At 39.0% G+C, this 22,081-nt stretch overlaps 3 protein-coding genes across 17 annotated transcripts; 1 reads left to right on the top strand and 2 right to left on the bottom strand.

Annotated features, from left to right (window-relative positions):
• Positions 1 to 281: 281 nt before the first annotated feature.
• On the bottom strand, positions 282 to 5,190 carry LOC113538888 (zinc finger protein 513). Its single transcript, XM_026934316.3, has 4 exons — positions 4,274 to 5,190; positions 3,529 to 3,651; positions 2,666 to 3,376; positions 282 to 2,350 (listed from the first exon to the last, which is right to left on the bottom strand). The coding sequence occupies exons 1-4, from the start codon at positions 4,311 to 4,313 to the stop codon at positions 1,587 to 1,589; spliced, it is 1,638 nt and encodes a 545-aa protein (XP_026790117.1). The 5' UTR covers positions 4,314 to 5,190; the 3' UTR covers positions 282 to 1,586.
• Positions 5,191 to 5,273: 83 nt separating this feature from the next.
• On the top strand, positions 5,274 to 21,951 carry gckr (glucokinase (hexokinase 4) regulator). Of its 13 annotated transcripts, XM_053237358.1 has the most exons (24): positions 5,301 to 5,514; positions 8,723 to 9,059; positions 10,803 to 11,065; positions 11,727 to 11,779; positions 11,865 to 11,966; positions 14,033 to 16,018; positions 16,185 to 16,340; positions 16,426 to 16,494; positions 17,258 to 17,326; positions 17,468 to 17,541; positions 17,639 to 17,705; positions 17,883 to 17,936; positions 18,050 to 18,144; positions 18,259 to 18,364; positions 18,543 to 18,661; positions 18,747 to 18,845; positions 19,142 to 19,239; positions 19,350 to 19,426; positions 19,606 to 19,702; positions 19,792 to 19,889; positions 19,978 to 20,058; positions 20,880 to 21,029; positions 21,329 to 21,463; positions 21,703 to 21,951. In XM_053237358.1, the coding sequence occupies exons 6-24, from the start codon at positions 15,980 to 15,982 to the stop codon at positions 21,820 to 21,822; spliced, it is 1,803 nt and encodes a 600-aa protein (XP_053093333.1). In that variant the 5' UTR covers positions 5,301 to 5,514; positions 8,723 to 9,059; positions 10,803 to 11,065; positions 11,727 to 11,779; positions 11,865 to 11,966; positions 14,033 to 15,979; the 3' UTR covers positions 21,823 to 21,951. The 13 variants fall into 13 exon arrangements, with proteins under 13 accessions (XP_053093339.1, XP_053093338.1, XP_053093343.1 ...); XM_053237360.1 differs by lacking the exon at positions 11,727 to 11,779; XM_053237367.1 differs by lacking the exon at positions 14,033 to 16,018.
• On the bottom strand, positions 6,301 to 14,016 carry fndc4b (fibronectin type III domain containing 4b). Of its 3 annotated transcripts, XM_034308103.2 has the most exons (7): positions 13,714 to 14,014; positions 13,268 to 13,574; positions 8,982 to 9,097; positions 8,590 to 8,794; positions 8,202 to 8,291; positions 7,780 to 7,916; positions 6,301 to 7,484 (listed from the first exon to the last, which is right to left on the bottom strand). In XM_034308103.2, exons 2-7 carry the CDS (start codon positions 13,338 to 13,340, stop codon positions 7,449 to 7,451), a joined length of 657 nt encoding a protein of 218 aa, XP_034163994.1. In that variant the 5' UTR covers positions 13,341 to 13,574; positions 13,714 to 14,014; the 3' UTR covers positions 6,301 to 7,448. The 3 variants fall into 3 exon arrangements, with proteins under 3 accessions (XP_034163994.1, XP_053093346.1, XP_026790290.1); XM_053237371.1 differs by having other exon boundaries at positions 13,176 to 14,016; XM_026934489.3 differs by having other exon boundaries at positions 13,268 to 14,014.
• Positions 21,952 to 22,081: the final 130 nt, after the last annotated feature.

Below are 22,081 nucleotides of genomic sequence, written 5' to 3'. Positions count from 1 at the left end.
GCTACTGCGCCGTGATTTCAGCCAGCAACACATCTCACTGTAGGACTACTGAAAAATTCTATTACTGTTTCTAAAGAGTACACCGTGGTCACATGTACTGCTCACACGCGTTTCAGTTCTCTAAAGATGAAGAAAGCTTTATAATATATGTAATAACAATGCTGAATATTTTTTTTTACAGCTCTATACTGATCTCTAGAGGCAAGTGGCTTCAAATGCTCAGAGAGAAACTCCAATATTCCTTCTTTGTTTTCAGTGTAAGGAAATATCAAGACATGTAATTTAAAAAAAAAATCTAAACTCTTGTTTTATTATAAAGCCAAAGGTCATTTGACAAGTCCCCACAACAATAAAGCAAATAAAAACCACAAAAATAATATACAGTACATAAATAAACATTTTGACAGTATATAGCAAACATCACATGTCCATAATTATGCATAAAATATGTTGACTTAGTCCCTGATTTCATTGAATGACTAATGATCTTGGCCATTTTATAAATGTTGTGCTCTTTCTGTACAAAATATATTTTACTATTTTAAAAAAAATATATTGTACAAAAAGCATAGAATGACAACCATTAAGACACCTACAATCAGAGAAATGTGCTGTCTGTGACTGTGCCAATAAAATGATAATAGCAAATGTGGTCTCTTTCCTTTTTTCCTCATGAGGTCTTCCCCAAAACAAAGCATAATGAAATTACAACTTTATCCCTTTTCATGGGTTTATTTTTCATGAAATATGAAATTTCACAGTAGGCATCACACAACTTAATTAGAAAAAAAAGTGTTTGAAAGTCACTTACAAAAAGTCACACACACAGAACCACATTTCCCACATTTCCCTGGGAAATAAGGTGAGCGCCAGGGGCCAAGAACACCCCTGTGTACACACACACACACACACACACACACACACACACACACACATCAGTGCAGCATTGGTGCAGGGGCAGCTGACAATCGTTTTACAGTAAAACCCAGAAAAACAACTACATATTTGTACATCCTACATAATTTAGCAGCAACCAAAGGTTTTCAGTGTAATCAAATCCACAATATAGAATTTTTAAAATAAAGATAGTATCAACCTAGAAAATGATGACTCATTGGCTTTATTGCAATACTCTTTACCTCAGTAAATCATATAAAATTTATAAGAATGGAGATCTTATTAAAACTTTAGGATGTAAGTAAGCTTAATCAGACCAGCTTTATAGTTACAGATGTATAACCACAATTGTCCTGTTCTCTGTCTAACTTTAAAAGCATAATGCTTTTCGCACCAGATATGAAAAAGGTTGTACTACAGATTAAATATAGCTTAAAGTCAACTCCCATGCATGCTTGCAGTGATATTCTTGGTTTTGTGTTGAATTTGTTCAGCATGCTGAGAAAATGATTCAATAGTGGTCTCACTTCTGTCATCACTATTCAAAGAAAAACAAAATTTGAATTAGGGGGTCAAACACAGAATGACACTCTTGCCATATGCACCTTGCACCTCTGCAATATTAAAACAGTAAGGCAACATCTGCTAGGTATTAAGAGCATGAGAGAAGAGCTCCATAAAAGATAACGCTACATCTCGCCTTCCTCCTCTTCCTCCTCCTTCTCTGGCAATGGCATCTTCATCCACCCTTCAGGGGAGTGGCCGTGCTTTTTTTGGTGCCGTTTGTAGTTGTCCCAGTGGCCTGTGGTGTAGGCACACTCCTGACACTTAAATGGTTTCTCGCCAGTGTGGCGCAGCATGTGGCGCTTCAGGTTCATGCTCTGGTTACAGCTGTAGCTGCACACGGTACACTGGAAGGGCTTGGCACCCGAGTGGATGCGTTCATGTCGCTTCAGGTTAGCTAGGTTTCCACAAGCGTAGTCACACAGGTGGCACTTGTAGGGCTTCTCACCTGTGTGCACGCGGTGGTGCCGTTTCAGGTTGTCGAAGTGGGCTGAGGCGTAGTTGCATTGTGGACATTTGTAAGGCTTTTCCCCGCTGTGAGTCTTCATGTGCCGCACCAGGTGGTTGGGGTACTGTGTGATGAAGGGGCATGAAGTGCATGAGAAAAGCTTGTCTCCTTTCTCGGGGCTAGATGGAGAGCTCTTAGCTAGCATGTCCAGAGTGCACTTGCTGCAGATGTGCATGGCCTCTCCTTCCTCGTCCTCCAGTGCCAAGCCACACACGCGACATGTGAAGGGGAAAAGCAGCTCGGCCATGGGCTCCGACTCCTGACCTAGTGCCTCAGCCTCCAGCAGGCTGGGGGGGTGACGATCAGCATGCAGGCTCCCAATACTCTGCAGGAAGTCTGGATCAGCACTAATGTGCAGACTCAGATCAGACGCTACACTCTCTGTAAAAGACACACAGAAAAAGCAGGGGATTTTTTATGAGGCATAAGCAGAATAAACCTCTTCCTCTCTGTGGGGAAGTTCAGTTTAAGGAACTTGATTGTTCTTACTTCCCTTTACAGGTTAAATGCTTACTGTTTAAATGCATGCTGTGCAATGTGTGGTTCCTCTTTGGCTAACAAAGCTGAGAGAACATTTCTAACTAGAAACATGCAATTACAAACTCTTAAGCAGAAAATACAAAACCAGCTACAACAGTTTAATTGCAAATCATTTCTATTTATCTATTCACTTACATAGTCTGAACATACATATACCTTCCTCCATGACTGTGGATGCATCTGTCTTATGTACCATCATATGACGTTTTAGGGTGTGGCTGCTACTTGCACGGTATTCACACTGGCTACACTTGTTGGGCTTCTCCTGAGTGTGCATACGCCGGTGCCGCTTTAGGTTGCCTAAGGAGTTGCAGGCGAATGTACAGTAGTCACATTTGTACGGCTTCTCCCCCGTGTGCGTACGCACATGTCTCTGTAAGTTAACCAGCTGAGCTGAAGCATACGCGCAGTGCTGGCACTGGTATGGCTTCTCGCCATTGTGTGTTTTCATGTGCCGCTTCAGGTGGTTGGAGTAGCGTGAGGTAAAGCTGCACAGTTTACACGAGTAGGTTTTGTAGGAGTTGGGGGTAGACTTCGTTCTGTGTCCTTTCTGCTGGGAGCCCTGAGCAGACGCAGCCTCCTTTCCTTGTTCGTGTTTCTGTTCTGCTCCCCTCTCTTCACCACCACACTGAAGGCAGTAGAGTCCAGCTACGTCTAGGGCCCCGCTAAGGGGATCACCAAGGAGCTGGCCACACTGCCTGCAGGAGAGGTACGGGGGAAAGGCTGAGTCTCCGCCCATCTCCTCCCGTTCACTCTCTGTGTCTCGGGGGTCCTCAAAGTCACTTTCCATGCTGAGGCGGTTGTAACTGGAGCAGTCCTCATCGCTGAAAGCGTATGCTGGAATTCCCATGTCAGCAGTTACTGAATCTGTAAAGAAACCCCAGAACATGTGTTTCATGAACGTTTGAAAAAGAATGGGAACGACTACATGTGTGTTGTTACTACGTGTTTTTTTGGTTTTTTTTTTTTAATTTTGACTGAAGTACACTAAAATACTGTGACACTTAAAAATTACTAACCAGAGTCTCTCTCAAATCCTATGATCTTGTAGTCATTCTCTCCAAAATCCTGTTCAAGGAGGAAATCACTCTCCAGAACCAAACTCTCTGGATTCCCAACACCAACAGCATCTTCAGGCCCCACTGAGAAACCAATAACAAATTACTAAGAGAGTTACGTTACCGATAGAATGTACTATAAAATGCAAAACGGTTCAGACCCATGAAATCTATGACAAAAAGTGTATCAGCCTATTCAGCTTTAATTTATTTCAAGGAAATAAGTGGCAGAAACTAAAACACTGGCTATAACGGAAGGGTTTCTTAACGGCATAGTGTTCAGTCAGCACTGACAGAGGAAAAGGGAGTAAGAAAGTGAGGAAGGAACCACAGAAAGGACATAGATAAAGACAGGGAGGGGTGCAGATCTCTGCTCTTGGCAGAGATTTTCAAAGGAAATGAAGCTAGGAAAGAATGACAACGGAAGAAGAAAAGCCAGCACAGAACATTTCAAGATAGTACTGAGCTGGAAAAAGAAGGAACAATATGACATATAGCTATATAAGACTTATATTGCATCTTATCCCTGCGTAAAATAACAGAAGTGGGATTTGTGAATAAAAGGATGACAAGCTATAATTCAGAAAGACATGCTGTGTGTGTGTGTGTGTGTGTTTGCAGACACACTTTTGACAGAACTTTGTCCTGCAGATAACAAACGCACCAAGCTAGCAACATAATACACACATCTAAAAGTAATACTTACATTTGACAGGCTGTGGATTTGATTGTTTTCTTCTGGGCATTTTCTAGCAGTCTCTGAGAGTAGACCAGAAGAATCCTCGATCAGCTCATCACCCTTCCTATACTGTCATCTTCCTCTTCCAGATCCACACAAAGCCAAGACTAGCCGTGTGATCAGCTCACTCATCTTTCCTTCTCAACTTCACCGAGCAGATCTTTATCAGCAGCAGATCGGAGTTAAATAAATCATACTGGCTTTGAAAGGGTTTGACAGAAAACCAACTAAAGGATCATGCTGCTCATTTTAAAAGGCCGTCTAACTAAACCTTGTACGCAGTTTCTACCTCGGGTTTTCTCATGAGCTAATGCTGACAGACTGTGTGCCACTGAGAATAAAAAAGGAAACACGTCTGCCCATCTAGCTGGCTTTTCTATTCAACTGTCAACTAGCGTTAGCTACTTAAACTCAAAAAATAAATAAACAGCTGAATGGGGAACGTTAACACACACTTAAATTTGGAGCGAGAAAACTTTTGACTAACCGTTATCCAGCTAACAGGCGAGAAGTTCAAAACGTGTCCTACAGACCACAACAACGCCTCAGCATAACAAACATTTACTTCTCAACAGTACTGCATGAGATAGTCAACTGCTAAACTAGCAAACTAGCTAGCATACTAGAAAGAGCTAAGTAAATAGCCTGTAGCCTAACTTGGTAGCCACCTCACTAGCATTAGCTCAGCTATTCACCGTTGAATAACGTTGAAAACGTCGAGTTTATAACTGCAGTTATTTAAAATATCTGAGAAATACAAGACAGTCGGTGTTAGTAATCCTGTCCAGCGGCTGGCAATCCGGTGTGAAAATGTTTCCGTTAGCTTATTGCTTGACAAGCAGCTAGTTTAGCTATCCACAGGACTATTTGGAAATAGTTCATGTTAACAACAATGCATTGCAAGCGTTTCTACTACAGGAAGTGATTCACTACTTGCGCATGCGTCGACATTGTGACCGTTGCGCATGCGCCCTCTAGCGGACGTGAACTTAATTATCAACAACAACACCAGAACCTCATAATTCAGATGCAAAACTGCGACAATGGTTTGAACATTTTATTTATTATTTAACTCTTCTTCGTCCAGTTAAATTTGGATTTAGGAGTAACTGTGGAATCAGTCGACACTCTGAACTGTATCACAGTTTGTGTTTGTAGTGGGAACTTTCTGATTTTTGAATCTCACGTGACTGCCTCCTACTGACACCGTAAGTCTGGTTTGGACCAAATATGACAGTTTTGCAAATAAGTATCTTACTTATTTATATTGTATAAATTTCAGTTCAGTCAATAATATATATTTTAATCGTCTATATTTGGTACTGATAGCTGTAGATGGTCCCACATGGATTACCCTAAAGATTTGCACTTCCCAAAAACAAGTTTATGCCCAAGTCTCAGTTTATAATCTCTCCTATGTACTGTAGACCTAAACCTAAGAACTACTGCTGTAATCATAAAAACTGCCTTGTGCTTATCTCAGGACTCGTATCCACATTATGTTGATATTGAACATCCTTTCTGCACATGTAGTAGAAAATTGGTGTAGTGTAATGATTTCAGTCCCTCTATGTGGTGTCACTCAGAAGAGGGTGGGTTCACTTTTGATTGTGGTTCCTCTCAAGGTTTCTTCCTCATGTCCTCTCAAACAGTTTTTTTTTTCTTGCCACGGACACTTCCGGCTTGCTCAAATGTTGTAAAGCAGTGGCTATCTGCAGTTTCTGCATTGTTTCTTAAAATCCACCCCAGTACAAGCTATGTGTAAAAATTATAATCAACATCTTAAAACTTAAGAAACGAAGGGCCTTATTTCCCATTAGTGACTGTATCTTTTCAGTTCAGCTCATGTAGAAATGCTTATTTGTAATTAGCAATGAACAATAATTACACTTATTATCATAAGTGATGTATGTGCATGCATATAAATTACTAGTAGGATACAGTAAGACATATCTGTATTTTATTCAGAGTACAGTTAATCAGGCAAGCAGAGATCAGAGTTCATAGGTTTATTTGGATGTAATCCAAATGTGATACATTTGCAGTAATAATAGCTACTATGTAGATATAAAAGAAAAAATGTGATCAGTTTCAACAAAATTTATGCCAGCAGTATGTATTATAATGCTGTATGTTATGGGAAAATGAAAGCAACCTGACCTAGTGTCCTACTGTAACAGTTTATACATGATTCTACTATATTCCTCTATCAATAACATTCTCAAAATGCCACATATAACATTATTTTCCAATTGACAAAACATATACAATCAAAACAATGTCTCTAATGCGCTGTCCATATGCATCTTTAACTCATTATATTACAACTTTCCAATTCATTAGATACAGTACATTTTGTAATGCAATGTAGGACTATGGTTGCACACTACCACCCAAAGTAACAGAAATACAATGCTATTTTTCACTGCAGATAAACATTAGGACATGGGCTTTCTAGATTTATTCAAGTCCAGGATTTCTTTAAATATGAGAAACAGATTATCTACAAGACTGAGATCAAGTTGTGTCTGTAAAACTAGAGATTGCAGCAGCAGCCTATTTATAATGTTGTCATATATCAAGTAGTAGGTGACCCTATGTGAGAAAAATACCTTTTAAAGTACAGTACAGAAGTGTAGTAGAAGTGTAATGTGTCAGTAGAAGTTTTTTGTGAAAGATAATAAAATTCGATCATATTTTAACATATTCAGGATGCTCTGGAAATAAGTTCATTTCTGCGCTATTAAAGTTATTATTAACTGCAAGTTTCAGATTTTTCATATGCATAGAGGATAGGTAGCAGAAGTAAATACATTTTATATTTGTTCATTATGAACAGATTTCAAGATTTAATATTTATTCCAGGACATAACACTGATTATGCTATGCCTCATTCACTGATAAGATTAACCTGGTCAATAATAATGCAATTTAGTTACATCATGATTAAACAAACTGTAACTGATCAATCTTCTTCTATTGCTATGTCCCTACATCTACATTGTCCTACATTGCTATTTCACACTGTAACGTAGTACAGAAATACAGTGTATTACACAGAGCTGGATGTTATTACTATTGAATGATGACTTAGAAGATCCCTCTAGGACCAGATCTACCAGTTTCTGCACTGATGTGCTGGTCAGACCTTAATGATGCTAACTGCTGATGGTGTCCTCTGGAAATAGGGAAAACAAAATACACAAGACAAGCTCAGTTGCACAGAAAACACAAAAATTATAGGGAAAGATCTTCAGAATGCCAAACTACCGATATATGTAAAGAAATAAGACAAAAATGGTCATCTTGTTTTTATATATGATTAATGCTTATGATCTATATTCCTTTTTTGCACAAGTGCTGCATATGATCTAAATGTGACTGATAATTGAAAAGTCACAGTTTTGAGTCCATGAGCCCGTACCCTGCAGTGATTAAATTATAGCCATCTGTGTCAGCAGTATTGAGCTCACCTTGTTCCCTAGAAGCCCTCCATTATGGTAATCTGGAGTACTGTGCACAGAGAGGGGTTTGGTCTTCTCCTTACTGTGGTTGTTTGAGTCATTGTCTTTGATGATCTCGTACTGCCTACAGAAGAGAGCAATCACCGCTGCACCAAGACAAATACATCCGATTAGAAAGTGGATCAGATCCCCTTGACCTCAAGCACTGGCATCTGGCCAAAAGAGCTATATTCAAAACCAAGCACATGCTCTAAATGTGCTCTTAATCCCAGCAAGTTAATTTCATTTCATTCTAAGAGAAAAAAAAACTCAAAATAAACACTGCAATATTAATATGGTAGTTTAAAAAGACTCATATATTCAAAGTTATGGCTAGTGTGCACTGTACTTTTTATTATGTATTTTTAAATTTGTTGTTTTTGAACAGTCACCTGCCCACATTAGTAGCACAGTCGTAATGATTAACATCTCTCCCGTCTGAAGGTGCCTGGAAATATCAAGACCTTCTACTGAGGGGTCACCTTCACACACACAAAAACACATATTACTGGACTGTATTGATGGCAAATGATCACAGAAAAACATCCAAAGCCAATCATTAGTTAGTAATGGACGTACTCAATTAGCTTTAGGTCAAAACTGCCTAAATACAATCTCTGTAATATACTTTTAAAAAATAACCTTTCATATTTTTTGGATAAACACTTACATTTTAATGTTGGAAAAAAAATCTTGAACTGTACCTTAAGACAAATACTTGTTACTCTTTGTATTGGGGTGTGTGTGGCAGAATGATTAAACCAAAATGTCTCAGAGTACCTTGAGCCACCATGTTAGACTGGAAGTGGTCTGATTTTTCAAGGGTTCGAAAATGAACCCTCTTGCTGGCTTGGCTTTCCCCATGCAGCCCGATAGACTGCACCTGAATAATATAGTCTGTGTTTTCATCTAGGTCCCATAGCACACAAGCACGACTGGTGGTGTTAATTTCCCTGATGAACCGCTGCATGAGGCCATCTTGTCTCTACAGGACAAAGCATACAGGATCAAACACACACAAGGACATGAAGCTTATTTGTACATAGCCTAAATAGAGGGTTTATTGAAGAGGAGTGGCTGCATAGTTAATGAAGCCATAAAGTGCACGGTTTTCTCAACTGATATGATGGTTTCCATTAGGGCTATACATCATTTTAATAACTTTGTAGAACCTGCTGGGAGATGGCGTAGCCAATTACAGCCTCCCCTTCTGGGACGTTCCAGGATACGGTGGCTGAGTTTGCTCTCAGGTGAGTGACAGAGACATTGACAGGAGCAGCAGGACGGTCTGTGGATAGTCATGAATGGAAATCATTTATCAAGATTTGTATATAACTGCACACCATTCCCCTCAAAATGCAAAAGATACTGTTTTTTTTTAAAGCTTAAAAATACAAATGTTTAAAAAATGATATGATAGTCCATAAAACCAGGTTAAAACAAATTAAATTCTCAAGTGCAAACTACAACTACAAAAAGAGTACAGATATACACAATGTACATAAAACTAGCTGGAGTTTAACCAGGGGCGAATTTAGTGATTGGGGGCCCTAGGCAAAATAAAGGAATGGGGCCCTATTCTGTGTTTTAACATCGATAGTCTATTTCAAATTTCAGCATACGTTATTCAGCGTTAATAATTAAAAATATATATAATTTGCATTTTTAGGGGGCCCTTGGCTTCTGGGCGCCCAAGGCGGTTGCCTACATTTGCCTAGTGCTAAGTCTGCCCCTGAGTTTAACTAAAACTGCAGTGCTCTAGGTTTGCTGCATGATGTAAGTAAGCATGATGAAATGCGGGCTTTGTAACTTAGCTAACATTAATGACATTTCATCATGCGGGCTGCGTAACTTATATAGTATATAGTATATTTTAACACGTGGATAAACATGTAGCAATGTTCCCAGGCCACTTTTGGTAATTACTTATTACATGTCCAGGCTATAAGTGCTAGCTACCTTAAATACAACAGACTATGTTCAAGTGTCTTATGTAGCTGTGCAAATGTATCACTGAGATGATGTGGTAGTGCAATATGTATAATATGCATGAATAGTGTAATGAATGTTGTATTATATATGGCTGTGTAGTATTCAGGTTAGCACTCACGCTGTGGTAGAGTGGGTGGGAGTGGGCAGCCTGACAGCTCGAGAATAGAAGCTGTTCTTTAGCCTTGAGATTATGGAACAGCTTACCATTTTTATAAAAGCATCGCCTACAACAGACATTTAAAATCCAATCTAAAAACTTATTTATTTCTCTAGGCATTTGAGGGCTGTAGTGTCTGAAATTGTCTGTTTTATACTGTCTTGTTGGTTTTATTGTTATTTTTATCCTGTCACTTGATGGTTTTGTTGTTTACTCCCTTTTATTGATCAATTCATTTGTATTCATTTATTCATTTTTATTTTTTATTTTATTTCTAATTACCTGATTGTATTGTGCAGCACTTTGGCTGACACTTGTCATTTAAATGTGATATATCTATGGTTCTCAATGTTTTTAAAGTCATCGACCCCTTTATCTGTTAAAAAAAAATCCATGGACCCCTTCACTTTATTTTATGGAAGCTGAATAATTTATTTAATTTATGAACATAATCCAACTGTTCAAAATATTAGGCTAATTATTTTAATGTGTACAATGATAATTTGGCTACTTATTGAAGGCACAGAGCTTTTTACTCCCAAACTTTCCTCTCACAGAACACATTTTTATTCAAATTGTGTTTAGATTCAAATTGACATTATTCATAGGCCTACTTGTATTTGAGTTACTGGGGTTTAAATTAAACACACTGAATTGAATGAACAAGATTGTAACTATTAAAAACTCAATAAAAAATATAATCAAATATCAATTAAGTTGGGATAAAAAAAAATTGTGCTCCATAGGTGGAAGCGCACAGTTACCTAGAATGTCTTTGTGTGCTGTAGAATGACAATTTCCCTTCACTGGAACTAAGAGGCCCAAACATGTTCCATCATTACAGTGCCCCTGTGCAGAAAGTGAGCTCCATGAAGACATGGTTTGCTAAGGTTGGGGTGGAAGTGGTGGAACTCGAGAGACCTGCACCAAGCCCTGACCTCAACCCCACTAAACACCTCTGGGATGAACTGGAACGCTGACTGCACCCCAGGCCTCCTCACCCGATATCAGTGCCTGACCTCACTAATGCTCTTGTGGCTGAATGAGCACAAATCCCCACAGCCACACTCCAAAATCTAGTGGAAAGCCTTCCCATGAAGAGTGGAGGTTATTATAACAGCAAAGGGGGGACTAAATCTGGAATGGCATGTTCAAAAAGCACATATGGGTCTGATGGTCAGGTGTCCACATACTTTTGGCCATATAGTGCATCTTGTGTAAAAACATAAAACAATCTAAGTCTACATTTGAAAGATTACTTGCAGCAAGATCAATAAATGAAGGGATAAATCCTGGTACTCGGTGACAGCTGTGTTATAAGTATACTATGATACTCTTCGTTTGGCTACTATGATACTCTTCGTTTGGCTAATGTTCTTCTAAATGAATAGAAGTTAGAAGTGATTATGATGGATAAGGCTGTAAAGTGCTTTTATAGATTTCTGAAATTCTGCTGAGTTTGCATCTGGCTAAACAGCTGTCATTCACTGAATGAACAGCCAAGTATTTTGAATTTATGAGTATGTACAGGGGCGACACTATGGCACAGCGGGTAGCTTTGCCTAAGTTTGGGTTACTGTCTGTGTGGAGTTTCTGTGGTTGTTCTCCCACTTCCCAAAAACATGCCAGTTGGTGGATTGGCTACTCTAAATTGTCCCTAGGTGTGAATGTGTGTGTGAATGTGTGTGTGTGTGTGTGTGTGTGTGTGTTTGCGCTAAAGACTGCTGTCCCATACAGTGTATGTTACTGCCCAGTGTTCCCATGATAGGCACATGAACCTGACCAGGACAAAGCAGCTGATGAAGATGAATGAATGAATATGTATGAATTTCTGTAGTTAGTTGTAATTCTCTTCTGGGTTATTATGCTGATGTATTCTGACTCTGAGCTTCATTCTGTTCTACAGTTGGAAGGATGAGAGGTTGGTTGACAACAGCTGCTACAATCCATCATCATTATATTCAGTGAACTTGGCTCATCCCTGTAACTTCAGCACACATACCTTCACGTGAGTCCTTTAGTTAGTAGTAATACATTCTTAGAACCTATTACTGTCTTTGTATTTTAAAAAGATATTTCACAGTTTGCAACAGATTTTTTACTCAGTAAAAAATACAAAAGATGAGAGCCAGAGTGTGAACAATTAGTTGCATCTGATTAACTGCCAGCTCTGCAGTGGCATAATGGCATTACACAGCACAAAAACCAAAAACAAAACATTAATAATTATTATGTTATGCTCTGTAAAATTTACATTGCTGGAAGTCAGTACTGGCATGGTTCCATGAATTCCATGAATTAAGAAAAGAAATTAGGATAAAAGCTGTAAGGGTAATTAATTATGAGTTACTGCTTGAATATCATGCCTAGTTCAAGACTTAAACAGAGATCAGAAGATCCTTCTCATTTATCATACAGATACAATGTACTTGGCGACACACTGTATGTACCTTCTAGACGGCTGAATCATACAGTGCTGAGCCAAAAAATACCCTGCAAGTTTAACTATAAGCCTGAAGGCAGATATTTTTCTGTTTGCATATATTTTATCTATTAGTCTGGTGATCCAATCCTTGCTTGTGAGCCAATAGATTTTTTAATCATACAGACTGACATGCGGCTGCATATTATGGGGAAATAACTGTATACAGTAATTATAACTACATATGTTACACCTTGCACCATATTGAAAACAAAATATCATCAAAATCCTTGATGAAATGGTTGACCCTTGAGGAATTATTTGGACAAATATTTTTAACTTGTTTAGAAGTGTGGATACTGTGATCTACTGAAACATCTAAAGATGTGCATCATTGGTCAGCATGCTCACATCACACAATAAAACTGAAATTTCGTGACTGGTTAGAGGGCTTACTGCAGTCTTCCGCTATCTCCGTACTGGCCAGCTACTTGCCACACTATTCAGTGAATGATATATTGTCCAGCCATGGGCTTACACACTGAACACATCCAGATCATGCACCATTCCCTCCTTTCTCCACATAGTTCTCACTGACTTGATCTACAACAGGCCCTCGAAGTTCCACCAGGTCCTTATTAAATCTAACAGGGTAAAGTCAATTTCTTTAATGTGTGTTCCTTGATCTGGCTTTTCAATTCAATCCGCTGACCCAATAAATAACATGAACCGTAAACACTGCATTTGGAGCAAGATCCGTTGCGCATAAATCAGTCATGGAGGACCAGCCCGTACCGTAAGACTCTGACATGGTAATGATGATGATGAAGAAGAAGAAGATGATGATGATGATGAAGATGCTGATGAAGAGATCCCTGTTCACTTACTTGCTTCACTAAGGCAGATTTGGCAGCAGAACAGGAGCAGGAGGGAGCTGAGAGCAGGGAGGAGAGCACTCATATCTTCCTTGAAGTTGCCCAAAATGTTAAAATCCCATCAACTTGTCAGCACTTCCAGGCACATCAGCGGTGCGCAAACTTCACAGTCACTACCGAACTCCTGCGTCCGCGATCACAGATTTAACACCAACTTAACTCGCCACCATTTTCGCCCACAGCATCGCCTTCAGCATGCAATCCGTAGGCTGATTTTTCTTTTCACACTCCAGTCTCAGACAGCAGTGTAACATATAGCCTGAACGACACCATAACCGTTAAAGCGAGCAGATTATAGCACTGTTTTACTGATAAAGAGGCGCTAAAAGGCGTAATTACGCGACAACATGTGCCATTAGCGGTCTACTTAGGTAAATAGCAAATCTGTCAAATCTCACCAGTTCATCGAACTCATACCGCAGATGTCTGGTAAAAGAAATATACACGTATGTCCAGAAATGAACAAATGCGTCCAGTGCGGAGATCGCTCATGTTTGCGTCCTCACTTAGTCGCTACGCTTTAAGAATACCAATAAATCTGCGCTGCTGCGACACAAGCGCATGACCTACAGGTGGTGGTGGGCTGTCTATGCGCTCGCGCCTGCTGAATAGTGATAGCCACAGAGATTCACTGAATCGACTCTTTCAAACAAATCCGTTTAAACGAATCAGACATCCATCCGTCCATCCATTTTCTGTACTGCTTATTCTGCACAGGATTGCAGGGAGCCTGGAGCCTGTCGCAGGGGACTCCGGGCACAGGGCAGGGGACATCCTGGATAGGGTGCCAGCCCATCACAGGGCGCAGTCGCACACACACACACACACACACACACACTGGACAATTTGGAAATGCCAGTCAGCCTACAGTGCATGTCTTTGGACTGGGGGAGGAAACCGGAAGACCCGGAGGAAACCCCCGAATCACAGGGAGAACATGCAAACAGCGCAGAAGATTCGAGCCCCCAAACCCAGAGGTGCGAGGCAACCGTTCTGACCACTAAGCCACCGGGCCCTCCCCCACCCTGAATCAGACATGCTTAGTTAATTTATAGGTATCAGGGAATGTGTTGCAGCTTACAATATCAAGCTTTATTCCTACAGTAACCTATAAATCAAGCTTTTATGACCAAGATAAAAATGTTCCATTTGCATGATAACAGCCTGGTCTTAACAGTGCATTCCAATGCCAACATTCAACCATGGTTTTGGCACTTAAAAAGGCAACTTGGCATAAAACGATATGAGTCTAGCTTTACGTCAGATAGACATAATATATTTGCTAGATTAAATGTTTCCAGTCGTTTAGCTCTAGAAACTTCCCAGCAAGCCACCTTTTGTTCAACCATCAGTGGTAACAAGATGCAAGGCCAAAGCTAGAAAACCTGCCAAGTGGCTCTTGGTTAGCTGACCACTTGTAAATGTGCCATCGATAGACAGACCATGGCTGGCTTTTTTTTCCTCCCTCACATCTAGTGGTAATGAAAGCAAATTCAAAAGCAGCCAGGTAAGTATATCACATTCATCAGTATCACAATATCATTAAATATAAGGATAAAGAATGAGACTTAATTTTCTTCTTTCTATAATCTTCAACAAATTCAAATGATGTAACTTCATGTACCTTTATGAGATGTCCCAATCATGAAATGTCAAATAGATTCATACATTAATGCAAAAGTAATAATATTTCTGAAGCATTATAATGATTATATTTTAAGTGTAGTTATAGTGGACTGGGGCAAGCAAAATATAGATTTCTGACTGTTGTAGGGTTTATTAAAGTTCTAAGTTTTTATTTGAAGTATACACATAGGTTATTATGAATGACACTATGTTCAAAATGTCATTTACCTTTATTTTACAGACATATTTATAAATATGGGCCAATATTCGATGTACCATTTTGTCATTTTTCACCACATTTGTTATTTGGTCTTTTAATTTGTAAAAAATTACTAGTTTTACTAGTTTTATTATCAATATTACTTTTTAATTATTAATATTTATTACTAGTATTAATTCCATAAATGTGTTCATAACTGAGAATTGTGCTAATATTGAATGCTCAATTGTTGATGCAAAAATTGCATATAGACCAAATTCATAGTAATCTTTATAATTGGGGACTAAAGGCAGCAGTTGGCTGTCATAAGCCACAATACAAGGTTGGACCAATCCTGGACAATTGATTATACAAAGCAGCAAATCTGCAGTGGACTGCTTTATTGCCTATGAGCAAAATGATAGCTAGCCACTGCAGGCAGCTGGCAGCAGGCCAGTGATTTTTGCCCTATAGCCCCGTATATATTGGTATCACATACAGTTGAAATGCTTAGAATTGACGTGCATGGCATTTGAGCTTGGCATCAGTGGGCCTATAAAGATTATGGTTTGACCATTTAAACTTTTGTTTTTCTTAAATATCTGAGTTAGTTGCTACTTGTTTCGTGCAGCAGGCTACAATCTCTTCTGCAAAGAAAGACTTTTACAGCCAATATCAAAGTCCATTTTCATGAGCCTTGGTTTTCCCTTCTGTCTAGTGTGAGTTGCACTGCATGATTCCTGTACAAACTCTAGAGCTCTGAGTGCATAACACTGGCATACATGAAACACATTCAAAAGGAGTTAAGCTAGATTACGAGATAAAAGTCAAGAGAACCTATGTTTGATTACAGGATAAAGGATATGCAGCACTGGCAGGTAAGAGGATAGAGTGTATCTGTGTTAGGAAGTCGATAATCACTGTTTCTTTTTTTGAACAGCTTGCATGGCTTTTTTTTATTTATTTTTTTTTAAGCTTAATCAGATATACTTACACTATAATGCCTTTGTTGTTGTATAAATTTTTTATGTCTTTCCCCTTTAGCATTCCAGTTATGAGCCCTACTTACCGGTCACAGAGAAATCGAATCCAATCACCAGAGACATTGATAAAGCAAGTCCCAAAGAAATAGTAGAAATGCTGCAAAAATGTGATGCAGAAATCTTTGAAAGAACATCACATGGAAATCCCATGTATCAGGTTTGTGCTAAAACTGTTCTAAGGTTTATAGGTTTACTGTATGCAATAATTATTTATACAAACATTAAGCTGTTAATGTTTATAGACACTGAACAGCTCATCTGTGGTTCAGACAATAGTGGATGTGTCCAAGAGGGTTGAAGTGATTCTTAAGGTATGTAGATCATAGATACCAGAACTGTATATACTGACAATGTGACAATGTGACTTCTTTTGTATTAGAAGTATCTGAAAAATTATGATACACTCACCAGCCACTTTATTAAGCATGTTTGGCAACATTTTTTCAATCTTCAACTGTCCAGTTTCAGTGAATCTGTGCCCACTGTAGCCTCAGATATCTGTTTTTGGTTGACAGCAGAGGAACCTCATGTGGTCTTCTGCGGTTGTAGCCCAAGTTCGACATGTTGTACTGTGCATTCTGATCACCACAGTTGCAAAAATTGGTTATTTGAGTTACCAAATCCTTCCTGTCATCCCGAATCAGTCTCGCCATTCTCTTTTGACTTCTCTCGTCAACAAGGCGTTTCCGCCTGCAGAACTACCATTCACTGGATGTTTTTTGTTTTTTGCACCATTATGTGTAAACTTTAGAAACTGCTGTACTTGAAAATCCCAGGAGATCAGAGTTTCTGAAATACTCAAACTAGTCCGTCTGGCATCAACAACCATGCCATGGTTAAAGTCACTGAAATCACATTTTCCCCTGCTTTGATGTTTGATGTGAACATTACCTGAAGCTCTTGCCCTGTAGCTGCATGTTGTTATGCATTGCACTGCTGCCACATGATGGGCTGATTGGATAATTGAATACGTGAACAGGTGTACATGTATTCCTAATAAAGTGTCTGGTGAGTATATATTATTAGAAAGCTAGAGAAGTATGGGGAAACAGATTAAATGGTTTATTACATTAGGATCCAGAAGACAGTCTGATTGTCCTGAGTGGCTGTGGGACTTCAGGTCGTGTTGCATTTCTCTTGGCGGTAAAAACTATTTACCAGATAATTTTCCCTCACATTACTGAATTTCTGCACATTATGATACTTCACCTGTGGTGTCATGAGAGTTCAGTGCTAATTTTTGTTAAAATAATTGTTTATTTTCTCTTTTTGATTGGGCTTTAGACCTCCCTTAATAGGTGGCTTGCTTCTCATCATCAAAAGCAAATCTATTCGTACATCATTGCTGGAGGTGACAAGTGAGTAAAACACTGGCTGCTCAGTTGTTACACTGGATGACACTAGAAAATGACGCTGCAGTATTTCAGCATTGTTTTTCTTTTTTTTTTTTTTAAGAGCTCTGCTGACATCACAGGAAACACCAGAAGACGATCCCTTGCTGGGAGCTCTCACACTGGGCAAGGTGAATACTAGAGCAGAGAGGGGAAAGATTAATGCCAAGAGAAAGCATTTGCTTCCTGTTGCAGTAAATCACTCTCATGCCAGGTTACAGTGGCTTTGCATAAGACCAAAACATTGAACAAGGAAATGATACTGTAGTATGTATCATGTTTTAGCCCTTTTTTGTTTTTCTTGACAGGTTTGTGTAGGGAAGAAGCACGTCCTCTTCATTGGAATATCCTGTGGCTTGTCTGTATGAACAGTCTAGTAGTTTTATTCATTTGTGCAATGTATTTGAATTCCTTACTCCTAGCTCATTATCATGCTTTACAGACAATGCTGATGTGATCTGTTCTTATTCTAAAGGCACCATTTGTTGCTGGCCAACTTGATTTTTGTCTGAGGAATCTGGAGATCTTTACTCCAGTGCTGATTGGATTTAATCCTGTTGACATGGCACGGTACCGAAGATAAAACCATTAAAGTACTTTATGTTTGACTAATAAATTTAGAAGGGAAGATGAATATTTGTCATTACAATAGAATATCTTAAATTGCTGCTGTTATGTTGATAGGACTGAACCAATACAGACCTGCTCGTTTCACTTCAAGGAGGTGGCAGAGAGAATGAATGAAATGCAGAAACAGCAAAAGGCCTACGTGCTCAATCCAGCAGTAGGGGTATAACCATTTCTACCTGACTAAAATATGTTCCATCTTTAAAAGACATTAAAATGTCAGTATACAGCTTTTGCACAGTTAGTAATCTTTGAAGACATGACAATTCCTTGGGCATATAATTAATTACTGTACTATGAATCTACTAGAATAATAATCTCTGCTTCATTTTTTCTCAAAGCCAGAAGCAATCAGTGGATCATCAAGAATGAAAGGAGGAAGTGCCACAAAAATAATTCTGGAAACTATCCTTTTGGCAGGCCATGAAGCTGCATACAGTAAGAAAGCAGTAACTTTCAAGTATGTGTTCAAAGAATGTTTCCCCTCTGTGAATATATACTAGCTTTCCTTTTATATATTAACACTAATACGTTGCTTTTACCAGTGGTATACTGCACTCACTCAATATGTTTGAGAAAGTTCATCAGATCACTTACTCACAGACTAAAGAACTGGCAGCCCTGGTTCAAAAAGCAGCAATAAGGTAGGCTGTTGATTTATCTCCTCATTTTGAAGGTTTTATATACATAAATTGCTTGAGCAATGCCAGTTGTGTTCAGCTTTCAGATGAACAAAGCAACTAATTTATCACCTATACACTATATACTGTAGATTGCATTGGAGACTGCGATACAGAATCTAAAGTCCAGACTATTACTTTCATTGTTATTTTCACCCTGCTAATTCTGTGCACGTATTGCAATGGGCCAGAATAACCAAGTCTTCTCAGAATTGATGGGATAATATAAAGCAAGGATAATATATGATTTGTAAAAACAGCCTCCGAAAGAAAGGACATGTGTATTACCTTGGATGGCAGACTCTTGGTATTATTGGGATTATTGATGCTAGTGAATGCATTCCGACATTTGGAGCAGGTAACACTAATGATCATTTAGAAATACATTCTAAAGTGTGATGATTATTCAGGCTATTGTAATATTAATGATATAAACTCAACCAAAGCTGCATTTTGTATTTTTTCCAGGCTTTGAAGATATCAGAGGCTTTGTTCGCAGTGGCTTCAGTGAAATGAACAACAAAGAGGGAGATCTATCATCTCTAGTGGGTGAAAGGCTTTGCATTCAACTAGAATAATGACTAGTAGCATCTATGAAACAGACTGCCTGTATTCGTGTCTTGCTCCTTTGTTTCTTTGCTTTCTCTCTCTCTCTCTCAGTTTCTCTCTCTGCCTTTCTTTCTCTGATTCTATTCTCATTATCCATGTCCTATGGGATGTCTAGGGACCGCATTTCATTATTGACCACAAGGATTTTGTGGACACCATTTTACCCAATCTGAGTGACAATGACACAGTGATATTTCTCTATAGTGAGAATGGTAAGTAGTATTTAAAGCCAAATCTGTTCACTGTAGTGTTGGCACTATCGCATTCTATCAGTGCACATGATGCTGAAATGCTTTCATAGATGACCTGAATGAGGTTTCAGTACTGGCCAAGAATGTGAGACAGCGCACATCAAACCTTCATGCAATTGCCCATGAGCTTAAGGGACTCAGTGATCCTGTGAGTAAAATGATTCATGGTGTCTTTTTAGAAATATTTCATAATGTTAGATCTTTTTAAGAATGATGTGAAAATATCTACCTTTCAGGAAAGAATGAGAAGCCACTTTATGACAGTCCTCACTATTAAGTGGCCCTCATCATTGTATAAGCACAGCCCTGTCCTAATGGTAAGCTATCACAGATATAGAAATATATAGAAATATACACTCACCAGCCATTTTAATTGGAACTCCTATACCCCAGATCATTCATGAAATTATCCAATCAGCCAATCATGTGGTAGAAGCACAATGCATAAAATTATGCAGATACATGTAATGAGCTTCAGTTAATGTTCATATCAAACAGCGTGGGAAAAATATGATCTCACTGACTTTGACTGTGGCATGGTTGTTGGTACCAGATGGGCTGGTATGAGTATTTCAGAAACTGCTGATCTCCTGCAGCAGTTGTGTGTGAGGAAATGCCTTGTTGATGAGAGAGGTCAGAGGAGAATGGCCAGACTGGTTCAAGTTGACAAGAAGGCTATGGTAACTGTTTGCAACCGTAGTGAGCAGAAAAGCATCTCTGAATGCACAACACGTTGGTTGGAGTATTTCAGAAACTCCAGACTGTTTGAACCACAATATCTCAAACCTTGCAGATGGGCTACAACAACATCAAGTTCTATTCCTGTCAGCCAAGAACAGGAATCTGAGGTTACAGTGATCATAGGCTCACCAAAACTAGATAATTGAAGACTGGAAAAACATGGAATGATCTGAAGAATCTCGATTTCTGCTGAAGCACACAGATGGTACAGTCAGAATTTGGTATCACCGCTATGAATCCATGGACCCAACCTGCCTTGTGTCAACAGTTCAGGCTGCCGTTGGTGGTGTAATGTTTGGGGAATGTTTGACTGTCCATAAAGTGGCCAGTGAGTGTATATCCTTGTGTAAGCAGTAAGTGGAATACATTGAATAGTGTTGTTTTCTTTCTGACACAGACACAGTACTGGGAGCTTTCCACTAAATGGTGCCTGAATGTGATCAGCACAGGGGCTCATGTCCTTATTGGAAAAGTGTACATGAATTACATGATAGACCTCAGAGTAACTAACAGCAAACTCTATAGAAGAGCCATTCACATATTACAGGTAATTTTTTACTTTATGCAAAGGACACGTTTAGCTGAGAGTTACATGCTGAGGCTTGCTTAGAGCCACTTCTGCCCCGTATTATAATTTAGTAAGCATGGGTTGTTCAGAAACTGTATTATAACGAGTGATGTTTGCAAACAGCCCTAGTTTTTTCATATGTGGCCACCGAACAATTCATTAATGACTTTTGATTCATCAGTGGTTCAGGGTAATTGCAATGCAAAGGCAATGTGACCCTGGCTTCAGATTTCAATTATGAATTCAATACATAATTTATTTAATGTCTTCACCTTCAGAGGTTCACGGGCAGCACCCAGGCACAGTGTGAGACAGCTCTGCTAAGAGCCATCTATGACGTAGAAGAGCTGAGTGACGAGATGAGCTCGACTGATGTCACACAACACACACTGGTGGCTAACAAAAGGGGCAGCGTAAGAGCTTGTTCACAGAACATTGCATATGGATGCATGCAAATGTGACAGAACAATATGTGTGTGTGTGTGTGTGTGTGATGAAGTATTTTTAATATCATTGCTGTCATATGGTAGTAAAACACATCACATCAGTTCCAATACTGGCATATTAATAACTACACTAAAACTGAGGATATTAATACAGTATATATTCAAAGGAATGACTTGTCTATATTGTGAATTTGTTGTTATGTTAGGTTGTTCCCATTGCATTGGTGATGCTACAGTCTAGACGCACCATCGCTGAGGCCAAGTCCTACTTAGATGCTTATTCTGTGATTCGGGATGCAGTGGCTGCTTGCCAGAGGTTGCTTTAATAGAGGAGCACTTAAGACTGCAGCAACCTGCTTCTCAATTCCCAACTGGTTCCTAAAGGGATTTACTCATATTTCAACTTTGTTAAGTGAAATTACATTCATGTTTTTTGAAGAATCAAGTTGAATACTAAAAAGAAAATTACATCCATTGAAAAACTTCCCTTACTGAGCATTTGTAAGAGGAATGTCATCCTGATTGTTTCTTTTCCTTTAATGTGTACATGTGACAGTAATCGACAACACCAATTTGTTCCTTTTA

This window comes from Pangasianodon hypophthalmus, chromosome 10 (assembly GCF_027358585.1).
Source record: "Pangasianodon hypophthalmus isolate fPanHyp1 chromosome 10, fPanHyp1.pri, whole genome shotgun sequence".
Lineage (NCBI taxonomy): Eukaryota > Metazoa > Chordata > Actinopteri > Siluriformes > Pangasiidae > Pangasianodon > Pangasianodon hypophthalmus.
The sequence above is the reverse complement of the archived record's forward strand: the minus strand, read 5'-3'. Positions and strand labels throughout refer to the sequence as shown.

Bases quoted from the DNA above. Each gene is read 5' to 3' on its own strand.
- LOC113538888 (XM_026934316.3), bottom strand. From the start codon at position 4,313: ATGCCCAGAAGAAAACAATCAAATCCACAGCCTGTCAAAT. The intron at 3,652-4,273 runs GTAAGTATTACT...TTGGTTTCTCAG, and splicing joins AAATCCACAGCCTGTCAAAT to TGGGGCCTGAAGATGCTGTT. The intron at 3,377-3,528 runs GTTAGTAATTTT...GTTTCTTTACAG, and splicing joins AGGATTTGAGAGAGACTCTG to ATTCAGTAACTGCTGACATG.
- fndc4b (XM_026934489.3), bottom strand. From the start codon at position 13,340: ATGAGTGCTCTCCTCCCTGCTCTCAGCTCCCTCCTGCTCCTGTTCTGC. The intron at 9,098-13,267 runs GTAAGTGAACAG...GACTATCCACAG, and splicing joins AATCTGCCTTAGTGAAGCAA to ACCGTCCTGCTGCTCCTGTC. The intron at 8,292-8,589 runs GTACTCTGAGAC...GTGTGTGTGAAG, and splicing joins GTCTAACATGGTGGCTCAAG to GTGACCCCTCAGTAGAAGGT.
- gckr (XM_053237364.1), top strand. From the start codon at position 15,980: ATGTTTGATTACAGGATAAAGGATATGCAGCACTGGCAG. The intron at 16,019-16,184 runs GTAAGAGGATAG...TTTCCCCTTTAG, and splicing joins AGGATATGCAGCACTGGCAG to CATTCCAGTTATGAGCCCTA. The intron at 17,327-17,467 runs GTAAAAACTATT...ATTGGGCTTTAG, and splicing joins GTGTTGCATTTCTCTTGGCG to ACCTCCCTTAATAGGTGGCT.